We start from the raw sequence: 15,302 nt of genomic DNA on the forward strand, positions 1-15,302 counted from the left end.
TCACATGACAACACTGATGGACATGCATGGCTTCTTGTTATACCGGCCCCAGGTTCCGTTTTCTTTCCAAACCAAACACTGGTATACACGTATTCATTTCCCTTAACCTAGATTTCAACCCATTTACAATAACATTTATTAAGAGGGTTAATCTAGAATATTTGTGAAATACAGTGCACATGCATACGATGTATTCATTAACATCATTGCTGTCTTTTCTGTGACACTCTGTAATGCCAATGGGCCATGCGAGGGAAACATTAGTTCCGGATACACTTAAATCATCATCTCATTCACCCTTCGACTCTGGTACCAGTTGTTGCTTTTTAAACACTCAGATAGACACTATTATCCTTGACCACTCCTGTCCAACCCCACCCCTCTCTCTCGCACTTTCCCTGCAGAACTCTTTCAACCATTTCTGCATCTCATTGAACACAGACCACCGCACAGTTTCCATCCACTCCTCGGCATGGTTAACACTGATACTTAATGCACTCCACTGGAGACCCTCAGGGTGTCTGGCTCAGGGGCTCACACTACATTCAGGCATTCAATCATTCACAATTTGGAATTCCTTTTCATATTCATTCCTACACTCACACGCACATTCTCTTCATGGGACCCAGCCCACAGGTGCACTTGCAGGAGCTGAACCCTGCCCAAGGTTCTTCCCCTCCTCTCTCCTCGAATCAGAATGGTCAAGTAAAATCAAGGTGAGATTATTGTCATGACATAAGTACATGATCTACAAGGTGAAGGCATGTAGATTAAGTGATAACATGAAATATACAGTACTATGCAAAAGTCTTAGACACATATATAATTTATTCTAAAGTTTAAACAAAGGTACAGAGTATTTGAAACTAAGTGAGGAGCTGAGAAGCAAAGCAGAGATGCATTAGATTCAATTTGAAGAAGAAGATGAAGAAGGTGGCACCTCTGAAAAATCTATCACATACTCAAGATAACAGAAATTCTTTAGATGGAAATAATTTGGTTAATAAACTACACAATTAAAACAATTATAACATGTGCATAATGTGCTAACACTCAGCTAATTAAAAATGAAAACATAATTTGCAAATGGTATATCGCCTTCTGCCAATAAGGTGGGGACGAACCACCATACTATGAAAAATACACGAGTTTGTTAAAAGTAAAAACTATGGTTTCTTTTTACTGACACAATTAAAACATCGACTTTCGTGTTGCATTAACTGAATGAATATCTTAAAAATATTTTGTAAAGAAATGCAACCAATTCCAACAAGCTCGATGACTTTGCATTAGGAGTATTCTGGATTATGTGAATATAGCAGATATTAATTCAAGCAAGAAACACTCTTCAGTTATTAATGCAAATTGTAAATTACAGTTACACTCTTGCTCTGTATCTATGGCTAAGACTTTTGTGCAGTACTGTAATTTATATGAGACTGTTAAGAAAAGAAGATAGTGCAAGAAAAGGCATCAGTCAAAATAAGCCACACTCAAGGCAATACTCTCTTTTTGCTGCTACCATCAGGAAGGAGGCAAAAGAGCCTTGGGTCTCAGGCTACCAGGCTCAGGGAGAGTTATTACCCTCAACTATCAGGCTCCGAACCAGTGTGGATAACTTCACTCAGAGCAAAACTGAACTGTTCACTGAACACACCTGATTCTCACTTTTCAAGGACCCTAGAACCTACGTTCTCAGTACTATTTGTTTATTTTTTATTATTTGGGTTTTTTGTATTTGCAGCTTCTCTTGCATTTTGGTTGCTTGTTCGTCTTTGTGTGTAGTTTTTCCTTGATTCTATTGTACTTCTTTGTTTTACTGTAAACAACTGCAAGAAAAAGAATCTCAAGATAGTGACACATAAATACTTTGATTATTAATGTACTTTGAACTTTGATCTTTACAGTGCATGGTGGTACAAGAGGTATTCCATGGTGTACCATTATTGAGGTAGGGTTAGGGTTGTGCAATTTACTTCAAGAATCAAATGGTTGCAGGAAATTCCTAAAGCTGGTGTTGTGAGACTTTGCTTTTGTGATCCCTTCGCAATGATAGCGGCTGGAAAAGTGCATGTTCCATATGGTGGGGTTCTTGTTGATCGATGAGGCAGCATCTCATGTGGATGTTTCAGTGGTGGGGAGGGTTGCGCTAACATTGGCAGGTACTCACACTGAGCACCACGGACACAGTCTGGACACGCACTACCACTTATAGAGGGATGAAAGGCCTATCACCCAGTAGTTAGTGGTGTTGGTGGTCACTTAATTGTTTATGAACATACGAATATCAAGCTTTGACACCTTATCTAAATCACTGGGCATGGGCGTGTCTGCTGTCACAAATTGTGTTGCTTTTTCTGTGGAGGAATTGCCTAACCCACCCACCTCCCTTTTCTCTGGTGATATCATCACAACACAAAGAAAGTCTTTTCCTTACGTAGGGCTTTGCTATGAGGGGCTCAGCCAGCTGGCTGTTGCAATTCATGGAAAAAGCAGCGAGAATTTGGAAGTTTGATGTGATCAAATTGCTGATGGCCTTATTTTCATACAAGGTAGGACAAGCTTTGTGGTGAACTATGTGCCTGTCTGGACACGCCCCCTGCTGACTGCTCCTGTGGCTCCTCCCACAGGCCCCTGTATAAAGGCGATTGAGGTCTGATCCTCTGCCTCATTCTCCAGGATGTACTATGATGGTCACTCACTGCTGGTTCCTTCTTCAGTCAATAAAAGCCGATATCTCGCCTTACGTCTCAGAGTGAGTTATTGATGGTGCATCGATTTTATTGACTGAAAGTTTTAAAACATGGAAACCATTTTACGTCCGGAAAGGCCCTGAAGCAGCTCTTGCTTTTGAACACTGGCTTGCATGCTTCCAATCATACTTGGCGGAGCTTCGTGCGATTGACCCTGCCGTTATGCACAGAATTCTCCTCTCGAGGGTCACCCCAAAAGTTTATTCCATTATCCGGGACCTGCCGACCTATGAAGGGGCACTGGACGCCCTCAAAAGACAGTACCTGCGGCCGGTGAACACCGTCTACGCAAGACTTCGTTTAGCTACCCGGTGACAGCGGCCTGGAGAATCGAGCGCCAAGTTTCTCCGAGCACTGCAGACACTCGTCCTAGCTTGTGACTGCAAGACGCTCACAGCAGAACAGCATGCGGAGCTGCTAGTGCGAGACGCCTTTGTCACGGGACTGAGGTCAGTGTACATGCGCCAGTGACTGCTGGAACACTCCGATCTTACCTTATGCTCGGCGATCGAGACGGCCAATGCTCTGGAAGCTGCTCTGCACTACGCCGACGCTGTCCAGTCGCGCAGTTCCCCGCCGGTTCCGTGGACGCCTCAGACCCCGCCACCGCCGTCTCCCGCGAGCGAAATCGCCGCTGCCAGTCGCAATTCCACGAGCTCCCCGAACACGACCACGGCGGTGGCCTGTCAGAAGCCTGTGCTTTGTTATTTCTGCGGCCTCAAAGAACACCCCCGAAAACGCTGTCCAGCGCGAGAAGCGACCTGCTCCAGCTGCGGAAAGAAGGGCCATTTCGCCAAGGTCTGTAAGTCTAAGCTGCGAGCGGAGTGCAGCGCTGCGGGTGAGATATGGGGGCCGCCATCTTGCATGCCTGGATGTGGGCGGCCATCTTTGTCGGTGTCAGCATGCCCTGCCCCCGACCCTCCGATGCTTACCAGGTACCCCGACGGCGATTCAACTCTGGCCACTGTGACCCTCGACCAAAGCGCCCCACACCAGCTTGCAAGGTCCATGATGGACATCCAGGTGGAGGGGCACAGGACTAGATGCTACGGGCAGCACTAAGAGTTTTATTCACCCGGACACAGTGCAACGCTGCGGACTCGCAACACGGCCAGTAAGTCAGAAGACCCATTTGGCTTCTGGGTCGCATTCCACAGACATCCGGGTGGGTTGTGTAGCGACATTGGTGGTGCAAGGCACAGAATATCAGAACTTTGCGCTACTGGTCATGCCTAATCTGTGCGCACCTGTGCTATTGGTGCTGGACTTCCAGAGCCATCTCAAAAGTGTGACTATGGTATATGACGGGCCCCTCCCACCACTCACTGTCCGTAATCCTCAGTTCTGTGGGACTTCATCACTACTGACCACACACACACAGCGACACACACATCCCATCCAGCACGACAGCTGCGCTACCGACACCACTTGCAGTCTCTCCACTCTCAAGCTCCCTCCCCTGCCGCGGTTCGCCAACCTGACCCCGACTGTAAACCTGTGGCAACTAAAAGCAGGCGGTACAGTGCGGGGGAATGGGCCTTCATTCAGTCAGAGGTGCAGCGGCTGCTCAGGGAGGGGATCATTGAGCCAAGGACACGCCCCTGGAGGGCCCAGGTGGTCGGATGGTGGCCCCACCCCCCCCCCTCACGAACTCCTATTCTCTTTCCCCAGGAAGTCTGTCACTGGGACCACTCTACCAGTTTGGCTGACGTCCCCGGGGCCAGTGCTGCTCCGGAAACATGTGAGGAGCAATAAATACTCCCCGCTGGTCGAGAGGGTTCACCTTCTGCATGCGAACCCCCAGTATGCTTACGTGGTCTTACCTGATGGGCGGGAGGACACGGTCTCCATCCGCGACCTGGCACCCGCAGGTGCAGCAGACCACTACCCTGAACACTCTCCGGTAACTATGAACCCTGTACCCGAGGTGACACCACGCTCACAAGGCCCTACACAGACTCCTCATGACACTTATATACCGGGCATTTCGTACACATATATACCAGGTGCCTTGCACATGCATGAGCTGGAACCAGCACAACCTCCGTCTCCTGTGCAATCACCAATGTCGCCGGCATCGGTGCAATCACAGCCGGTGCTACGTAGATCGCAGCGACAGATTCGACCACCAGACAGACTTGACCTGTAAGAAACTTCGCCACATGGGGACTCTTTTAAACAAAGGGGGAGCTGAATGTGGTGAACTATGTGCCTGTCTGGACACGCCCCCTGCTGACTGCTCCTGTGGCTCCTCCCACAGGCCCCTGTATAAAGGCGATCGAGGTCTGATCCTCTGCCTCAGTCTCCAGGACATAGTATGATGGTCACTCACTGCTGGTTCCTTCTTCAGTCAATAAAAGCAAATATCTCGCCTTACGTCTCAGAGTGAGTTATTGATGGTGCATCAAGCTTCTTCATTCCTCTTTGACATTTAGCAGCCAATGTTGTTTTATTTAGCTTTCAATAACCCCACCCTGCACTGGGTCACTTTGGCTTACTAGCTCTTGAGTGATTTACTTTGCTTTTTTTCACCCTGCAGCTAGTAATCATAGATAACAAACTAGATGCCGTTCACCCATGCTCACACATGGAAATTTAGCACAATCATGCCCAATCCAACCACCTTAGAAATATTTTTAATGTTCACGTACTCTATCAAGTATGTAAACAAAATGTTTCCTTTAAACTTGTTTTGCAATTCCCGTAACCCATCATACAGATTTACTTTCAGTTTTGTTTTCCAAGAACTGCCAATGAATTACAGCAACTGGGTTTGGCTTGCTGTGCATGCAAAATTGTGCAATTCAACTCCTTAACCCTTTCACGGCACTCCAGGAGACAAGTTAGATCAGCATGACAAATATTTTCTTCTCATTTTCTACTTCACATCCTCCTTTTTTTTTAAAAGGTTAGCACAGTAAAATCATAGCATCTTAAATACATATGGTGTGGAGATAGGCTCTTTAACCCATCGTGTACATGTCAATCATCAAACAACTACATGTCCACAATCCCTTATCCAAAATACTGAAATCCAAAAAGCTCCGAAAACCGAAGATTTTTTCGCCGACAGCTGACATCAATCAAGTGTGACGTGGCAGCACGAGCAGAAGCCGCTGGACGTCAGTTGTGGCTCAGCGCTCGTACTGGTTACACGTGCATTTGCTGTTCGTTGATATTTTGTGTTCACTGTTGACTTTGTGTTTAATTTCACTGTGAAAATGTCAAAAAGAGCTGCAGATACCCCTATGGGTAACAATGAGAAAAAGAGAAGGAAGCATCTATCATTACCAATAATGCAGATAGTGGAGTTATTGCAGAAGCTTGATCGTGGGTGTCTGTGCGGCATCTTTCTGAAGAATATGGTGTTGGAACTATGACTGTATATGATTTAAGGAAACAGAAGGACAAGTTACTGAATTTTATAGTGACAGTGATGTTCTACATTTATTCCAGTCCTGGCCCCAAGGATTTCGGATAAGGGATTTTGAACCTGTATTATCACTAATCTTGTTCTAATCACTTTTCATTCTACCGACAATTCCTCTCCCTCCCCCACCCCCAGCACCACCTGCAGATTCTACCATTCACCCAAATATTGGGGCAATTTACAGTGACTATTTAACCTAATAACCTGCATGGCTTTAGGATGTTGGAGACAATGGAAAACTGGAGGAAATGCCCAGTCACAGGGATAAACCCTCACAGACATCTTCCAAGATCCAGGTCACTAGAACTTTGAGGCAGAAGCTCCACAAGATGAGTCACTGTGACACCCATGAACTGCTGCCTGAAAGCTCCTGTCATCTGGAACTTGGGTGGAGTTTCCCAAACTTTCCTAGTGAGGAGGTTGATCAGAGCTGTGCTCAGTGATCAGTGCATGAACAGTCAAGGTCCTTCAGGGCTTGACAATAAGCAGTGAGGAAAGGGAAGGGGAGGGGAAAGTTGAGAGAGGAGAATGGGAGAAGTGAATGAGGATATACTGCACCAGGATGAGCCCATCTTTGATCTTAAGGGGTTCAGTACAAGCTTGAGCAAGTTATAATAGATAAAAGCTGTTCCATACAGATGCTGTGAGGGACATCCAAATTCTCATTGAAACTCATCAAACTCTTCCAATTTCCTAGCTCAATATGGTATGCTAGCTTTAGTATAGGATACTGTACTAAAGAAAATGGTACTAGCAAACAAAGCTACCAAAGGCAACATCCTCAAGTCAGGTCATGAAGCAATTCCTTTCACTTCTTCCTTCTATATCAGATGCGGTTCTGCTACTGTTAGAGCCTGCAGTTTGTCTTCAGGTGGTGTATTTTGGGTCAATAAGGCGATCTGGTACTTTGCTGTCTCTGACAGGCTGCGACCAAAGTGTGCAGTGTGGAGATGGAGCACGGGCTCATGATCGACTCAATTTTTTTGCAGGTTGGAGGGGAGGGGCTTTGATGTTTGATTTTTTTTAAACGGGTTGGTTCCAGGGTCTTTGATTCGTGATTGTCCATGGGGAAGATGAATTTCAGGGTTGTATACTGCATAGATGCTTTGCTAATAAATGTACTTTGAACTTTGAACCCAAGAGAGAGACGACAAAGTAGGGAGATAACCAGGGATAGGAGTGAGGAGAGGGAGCAGGAGATTGGAGGTGGGGTGAAGTTGTAGATGAAAGGGATACTAGAGTATGAGGAGGAGTTTGCAATGAGGATATAAGAACTGAACGACAGAGGGGAGCAGGGTGGAAATAAACAGGAGAATAGAGCTCAGGGAAGAGTTCAGAGTGGGAGAGGATAAACAGGTTTGTGGGTGAGGGGAAGAGGATTGGAGTTGAGACAATGAACAGGAGCATTGGGTCAGGGAGGAATCTGGAGTGGAGATATCAAACAAATGTTCTGAGCCAGATTTCTACAGGGCATTGATCTTGGCCCAATAATTTTTAATGGACTTATCGATGACTTTCCTTCCATTATAACTTCAGAAGCAGCAATGTATGCTAATCATTGGATAATGCTCAACTCCATTTCAGCTCCTCAGTAAAATTAATTTGAGTTGAGAAAAATGGAGCCAGGCTGCATCTAAGAACTATCCTGGCCAGTTACAGAACAGATCAATCCAACGCCTTTCAGCATTTCAGTCACCTACCAGAGATGGAAGGACATAACTTATAAAAAAATATTTGGATATAACTGAACTTCATTTACAAAAAAGATACTCTTAACATTAAATGTGTTTTATTAGGTAACAAAGGTGTCAATTTTCGAATGGTTCTAATTGGAAAAAGACTAATAAACTCCAGTGAAATTTAAGCAACATTAATTTGCATCTATAAATCAAATGTTCTGGAAAGGAAAATTAATTGTGGTTCCTACACGGACTTTGATCAATTTATTATAGACCACCTTGAGAAAGCAAACAAAGTAGGAAGGGTAGTGAATCTGAAGAGAGGAGTTTTTTTTAAAGTAATCATATTATACTGTGCTCAATTTAACTAATTAAAAATTCAAAATGGAAATCATTCAATTCAATTCAATTCAAGTTTAATTGTCATTCAACCAGACATGAATACAGCCAAACGAAGCAGCATTACTCCGAGGTCAAGGTGCAAAACACAATTCCAACAGTCCACACACACAGCAAAGCACCCATAGCACACATAAGATAGCAAGCACATAAAGGTATCAGTAAGATACAGCTACGTAATAAAAGAACCCAAACTCAAGCCGTCAATGCCGCAGAAATCTGTAGTCAACCACAAGAGAGCTTGTCTTGTGCTGAGTGAACGCTGAGGACGGCACTGACTCCAGCCTGGATGCTGCGTCCTCGGTGGAGCATACCGGCTCCGAAGCCTCTCTCCTGGTGGCAGTGAACAGGCGACATGGTGATGTAAGGCCTAGTCTTTGCTGTGAACGAGCCCATGCAGCTCCCCACCCCCTCAACCAATAAATCAGTGAATCGAACTTGCAGTATTTCATATTAACAATGTCCAAAAGGGTGTTACAGTCACAAGAAAAGCGAGCAAGATGGTCACTCATAGTTAGACTGGACATCTCCTTTGACTCAGGCAGTGGCACAATGCACAGCTCCTTCATCTTCTCCCCCAGTGAGCAAATCACTGATGGGGTAGACTGGCAGTACTTTAAATTCCTAATGTTCAGCAGAATCATGTGATGCATAAAAATGCACAGTTGATGCAAGTTCTACAAATATTGTAAAGATTTAACATCAAATAATCAAAATGATACTTCATATGCCATTGAATAAACATAATCTCATTAATTATAAACAAATCATTCACAGTGAATTCTTTTGGCTGTAGAAGTTACAACATAAGCAATATTTTCCTTTGCATTGTTTCTCATAATATTTGCATTGAATCTGATCTTAATGTGCGACCAACTATACGAGATAAAGAAGAAACATGCTTTCCATTTCTATAGGAACAGATGTGTCATTGCAAGTCATTATAATGCCAGAAGTGTATTTAGTTAAGTGTAGTCATTGTTACTGCTTGGTAGATAGCAAGAATGAGATGGAAGACAGATTTTAATGACTGTCAGCTGACAGTGAGGAAGTGATGAAAGTCAGCAATGTTCAGGAGGCTCATTTTAAAGTGAAGTCAGATATCTTGGGGGGTTGTAAGGCAGGAGGAGATTACAGAAAGAGGACAAGATCATTGAAAAGATTTGAAAATGATGAAAGCTTCAAAGTTAAGGAATTTCTTAATTGTAATGAAGCTGATGGGAATAATGCTGGTGCAAGTTGGGACATCGGCATCAGAGGCTTCATTGAGTACAAACTTACAGAGAGAAGAAGGTTGCAATCAAGTGTTCACTATAATAGTGAATCTTACACATCACAAAGACATGGATTATAAGTGGAGCCAGAAATGTGTCATGTTACAATTGTGGAAGTAGGTGACGGAAATGGTGGCGTAGAGATATGAGATCTGAAAATCAACTCGAATCAGGCATGACAGCAATGTTGCAAATTATCCAGTTTAGACACTGTTAGGGAGAAGCTTAGAGTCAGTGGCAAGGATCTGATGTCTCTGCTGGGGCTGAAGATTTTTGGCTCAATATTTGAACAGTGGATGAAAGTTCAGATTTGAATGTCAAACAAAAAGTCCAACAATTGAAAGACAGACAAAAGGTTTGAGGAGTTATCGTAAGGTAAAACTGAGTGATATCAATACACAGGTGGAATATGCATTGTCCAATGTGCAATGTGCATTTTATATGTAATATATTTATAGAGAACTATGTCGATTCCATGTCGGGATTGAAGTTTGCCTTGGTGCAATTCCTTTAGCACAGAGATCAAACCATGATTCTGGTTTTCTTGCCTGGCATAATTCTGTCAGCTCCAGACAGGCAAAGCAAAATTCAATTTGGCACCTCGAACAGATAATATTTTTACATCCCGTTTGGTTGTGTTCGAGCAGCTTACCACATGTTGGGCAGGCTCGAATGGAAGGGCAATTCTTCACTACAGTATCTAAGAGGTTGATTAATGGGCAACTGCGTAGTGTGTCCAGTTCCAAATTGGTGCACCCTTCGTTATCACATCGGTCAGAACGTGGGCCACTTCCCTTCCATGGTTTCAGGCACTGCCAACAGAACTCGTAAACACTCCCCTTTTCTGCAGTACAGATAGTGCAGTGGACACTCAAGTTACTCAGGTCTGAGCGTTCAACAAATGTTTCACATCCAGGACACTGTGGATAAAAGATAAGCAAAACAACATTTGGTGAAATTAATTACTTCACACTGATAACCTTTTTAATGCATGCAACTAAATATATGTGCTTCAAATGTCATAGGCTTCTGTGACTAACTTTACCACAAAATGATCAAACTTTGTTTAATTCCTGATGAAGTCTGCTTCTTTTCTGAGAAATTGCATTTGTATGCTTACTAGGTTAGGCCTTAAACCTTTCCTTCATATCCCGCTAAACTGTTGGGCTCATGAATAGATTACAATTTTTAAAAAATGCATTTTTGGTAATTAGAAGACAATAGAGAAATTTGATTGTGATAAGAATATTGAGCATAGGAGCAAAATAAATTTGCTATTTAATTGAAATTTACTGATTCTAAATTGCACATACACTATATAGTTTCTACCCACAGAATGTAGACATGGACATATGTCTATATGTCTATGTGAATCTATTGCATCAATTTGGACATGCTAATCAAAGAGGTAACTCCCAATTAAATATTCATTATATGCTGACAACAAAGTATTTTCTATGAAGCAAATGTAGTGCAGACACAAACATTGAAACACACACTTTGTCAGACTTACTGATTTGTATTCACAGTACTCAGCTGCAGCCAGTACAGCAACTGTTTCCTCAAAATGCAGCTGCTCCTCTCTGGTCAGTACGGCCAGCTTGCGAACTTCATGGTAGGGCCATTCCTGTCCGCATGCCTGTCCATCAGCTTTCACCGCTGGGCAGTGGAATTTGTACTGACCCTGTAATTTCAAATTTTATTAAAATTGAATGGTTTAAGTTGCTTTTGTCCTAGATAATGAGAATGGCAGAAATAACTTTGTCAATTTACCCAACTCTTCATTGCCACGTTCTCTCTCTCAAATCACTGTCTGAGCCCAGGAATGTTGAACACTGATGTCCAATCCAGTGCAAGGAATATTCACCACATTGTTTATTCCTCATGAAGAGAGACTAAATTAACTATGTTTGTATTTACCTGAGCTTAGAAAAATGAGAAGGGATCGAAGTCACAAACAGGTTGACTTGGTTGAAAGTAAACTTTTTAAAAGTTACACTCTCGACACCACCCGCACCCACAATATTTTTACCCGATAAAGTTTTGTTATGTACTCCTTGGTAGAGGCACTAAAGATTATTACATTCTCTCTCACATCTTTGCAACAGATTCTCCTGACAAAATGTAAAATCAAAGAAATCATTGAAAATAAACCAGCAGTGTAGATCTATTTACAATTTTACAGTTATATGACACTTTTAAGTTCACAAATCTCAATTTCTTACCCGATCCAGAAGGCTTCGACACCATGCAGTCAGTGAGTTTGGATCTACTGCGTGTTTGCAGGACATTTCTGCCCGCAAAATATTTGGATCATAGTCTCCTGAAATAACAAGTGATGCAGTCATTTCATCTTATGGAAATGGTGAGTCGCCGAGTATTTGCATCTAAATTCCAGTCAGAAAATGAAAAATAACTGAATCCACAGACTGCTATATTTCTTGGAAATCTAAATATGAAAATAGCCATGAGAAGCAAAAGCCACAATGGATTTGGTCTTTTAAATATTGTTTCTACTAATGCCCCTATTCTATTCAGTAGTACCTTCCAATTGTATAGAATAACTATAAATATTCTCAAGGAAAACTCGCAATGGAGACCCATTTCCCAGAATATTGATTTCCATCCACATATTGGCTGACAGCTGTGAGTGAATCAGAATGAAATGCCTGAAATAGGCTTGACTGAATAGGATTGGAATATCCTTCACAGTGGTCCTGGAGAAACAGGGATTTAACTATCAATGGTCTTGAACAACGCGGTGGGCATCATGGAAATACTATCTGAGCACCTTTAATCATTTCCTTGATGCTGGGACACATCAACAGTGATGCTACCTGGGGTCATTGTGTGCTTCGGGTCTTTCGATAACAGACTCTCACCCAGGTGACCCAGCCAGGGTTGATCAGGCCCTGGCTTCTATCCCAGTGGCACTGGTCCACCGGTCACACCTCCTGATCCAAAGCCTCCTGGAGGTTTGTTCAGCAGACTCTGTGATGGTCCTGATGGCTCTTTTCATTGCAGCCCCCATAATTCCAAAGAGAGAGTAAGTTCTGCCCAGCGAATGCCCAGCAAAATCTTTCCACCCCAACTCTACAGACACACATCATTCCCTTCACCCCTGCCTCTGGTACTGCTCTCCTAGCCCTTGGTATTTGGCTTTCTTCGGTTCAAATGCCTCCTCATTCTGGTCTTCCCAAGGAATTGTCAGTTCCACCATTCATTGTTAAAATGTATCAGAGATGAGAATATAGACAGTTAAATGGACTGTTTGATTAGCTAAGTGCCTGGCTCCACCCCAATTCAGGTATTGGCTGTCCCAATGGAACAGTTCACTTTTCCCCATGTCTGTGTCCAGGGCGCCATGAATTGTGACCCATTTCTCCCACGTCAGTACCTGAGCCAACCAATCAACTCCAGGGTCTGACTACAGAATTTTTGTGTTTATAGTGAGGCTTCTTTAGAACTCTTGCTCATGCGTGCAAGGAAGAGTATTTAGATCCCGATATACACTGTCCTTTATTACCACTACATGCACTTTCACTCTCACATTCACTTGTACATATGGATGACTGCTGACAGTATTTAGACAGGTTTTAGATATTGAAAGCCAGAGGTTCAGTGACCCCAAAATCTTATTGCACCATGAAACAAAAATTATCATAGTTGATCCATGACCCTGTTTATTCCAGATTTAAACTACATATATGATTTAAATCTGGCAGTGAATTCAACTGTTTCAAACTTCCAAAATACATCTGGTAATAAAAAAACCGTATTTAAATTACCTGTGATTTCATCTTTTCTGTTCACAAATTTTAGAGTGTGATCATTTTGGTCGTAACGTTTCTCTCCCTGTTCTTGTACAGTTGTCATCTTCTAAGCTGCGGAGCAGAAACTTTCTGTAATAGAACCCTCTCTGGAAAGTCCCTTCACCAACAACCCTGGAATAAGACAACTACAACTATCAATCACATGATACTGCACTTTGGTACTTCGTGTTTACTTGCCGGAAGGCACACCCCTTCAGGAAAGGAAACTGCTCTGAATACATTAACACATTCCTTTCCACATAATAATGTTTACAGCCAATTCTTCACACTGTTCAGGGATGGGTTATGATTTTATGTAGGAGTTCTGCTTCCATGGGTGACACTGGTGACATGCACGTCTTTGCTTGACATTAATTATACCAGGAATGTGCGTCAATGGATGTTACAGGTGCTCCCAAAAAGGGCCAATGGGAACTTTAGGACCCTGTGATGTTAAAGGAATGACAATGTTGAGTAGGTGAAGGACCTGAAGGGCAACCTGCCCAGGGCAGTTACTGTTCATGATCTTCTGCATCATTGCAATCAACCAGGATGTAGGTACCTCCAAATCCCTTTGGGGTCTTGTTGTCATGCATTGTGAATATTGTAACCATGCAGGGGTTTCTAATGGAGGAGATAAATGTTATGCCCAACATTAAGAATGCCAGCTATGTGAACTTTTCTGCCTCTTGATGTTGCTGACATGTTGATACATTTCCAGCCATTCAGCCAAGTATTTCTCCAGCTTCCTGCCTTGTGTAATGCCCTGGATAAGATTTCTACTAGGCAGTGAGGTGCTTTGCTTTAGCAGTTTTATGTAAAGGTGGTGTGCTCTGCTGGAAAGAGTGTTTTGGCTTTGGCTAAAGATAAGTAGCCATGTTGTTCTATTTAGGAATGTTGTGTCAGTCACTTGGGACTGTGGGATGTGAAAGAAAGTTTTAGAGATCTGGGCAGAAGAGTTTTCTGAAACACAGTAGTCTGGTTTGTGGTCTTTTGGTGGGAGGTGCGCAGAGAAGAGCACCAGGGGAGACATCCGGAGGATCCAATCCCAAGGGGAGACCCAATGACAAGAAGCACTTCCAGAGGCGCAGGATTCCAAGAATGGAAGTTCTACCTGCAGCTGGGAAAGAGAATTCAGCGAAGAGATACACCCCTGACCACTCCAGAATGAGCTCCAATGTTTATCTGCATGTTGAACTGGTTTAACTGTAATGGGTCCTTTTACTTTCTTTTCTTTTTCCTGTTAACTGTTCGATGAAGCTGAAATTGGTAAATCTATTGGTGCTCTTGGAGCATTATAAGAGGGCTTCAACAGATAGAGTACCGACTAGTCAGCTCTGTCCTGCTATCACAATCACAGATTTCAATAGGCAGCCAATGTTTTGCTCAATAGCAACGGGCAACTGTCAACTGCATGAGATTTTGTAATAGATGGTGCCCCAAGACCAAAAAAGACAGACCTGTTTCTTTATTTTTGCTGCAGTGAATACTGGCCCATTATCAGCTCCAATCAGATTGGTAGTAAAGTGGAGACTCAAGAGACTGCAGATGCTGATATCTACAGCAAAAATAAAAACAGCTGAAAGTAAGACACACCCTTTCTGAATTCATTTCCACATTTCAGATGCTGCCAAGTACAACTCCTATGCTATTTTCACCCTGCAGAAAAGTTTTCCAAAGGTATTCCAGTTTCACCCTACACTGCAAAGACATGTTGGTGAAGGGGTTCATTAGTTACTGTAAATTATCCAACATTATGTGAAAGGTAAGAGAATTGGAGTGGAGTTAATGAGCATGTGAGAGAAAGTATGTCATATATGGGGAAATGTATATCAATGGGTTTTCTCTGATAGCTGCCATAGACTCAATGAGACAAATAACTTCCTTCTAAATTGTTAAGAAAACAAATACTTTTGGCACCATAAAGTCAGTGATATACATTTGAAGTATAGTGT

At 43.0% G+C, this 15,302-nt stretch overlaps 1 protein-coding gene across 1 annotated transcript; it reads right to left on the reverse strand.

The window, feature by feature from the left end:
* Window positions 1-8,267: 8,267 nt before the first annotated feature.
* LOC132379951 (uncharacterized) lies at window positions 8,268-13,494 on the reverse strand. The gene is made up of 4 exons (XM_059948346.1): window positions 13,324-13,494; window positions 11,761-11,858; window positions 11,049-11,219; window positions 8,268-10,455 (listed from the first exon to the last, which is right to left on the reverse strand). The coding sequence occupies exons 1-4, from the start codon at window positions 13,409-13,411 to the stop codon at window positions 9,988-9,990; spliced, it is 825 nt and encodes a 274-aa protein (XP_059804329.1). The 5' UTR covers window positions 13,412-13,494; the 3' UTR covers window positions 8,268-9,987.
* Between the last annotated feature and the right edge of the window lie 1,808 nt (window positions 13,495-15,302).

This window comes from Hypanus sabinus, chromosome 2, assembly GCF_030144855.1.
Source record: "Hypanus sabinus isolate sHypSab1 chromosome 2, sHypSab1.hap1, whole genome shotgun sequence".
Classification (NCBI taxonomy): Eukaryota; Metazoa; Chordata; class Chondrichthyes; order Myliobatiformes; family Dasyatidae; genus Hypanus; species Hypanus sabinus.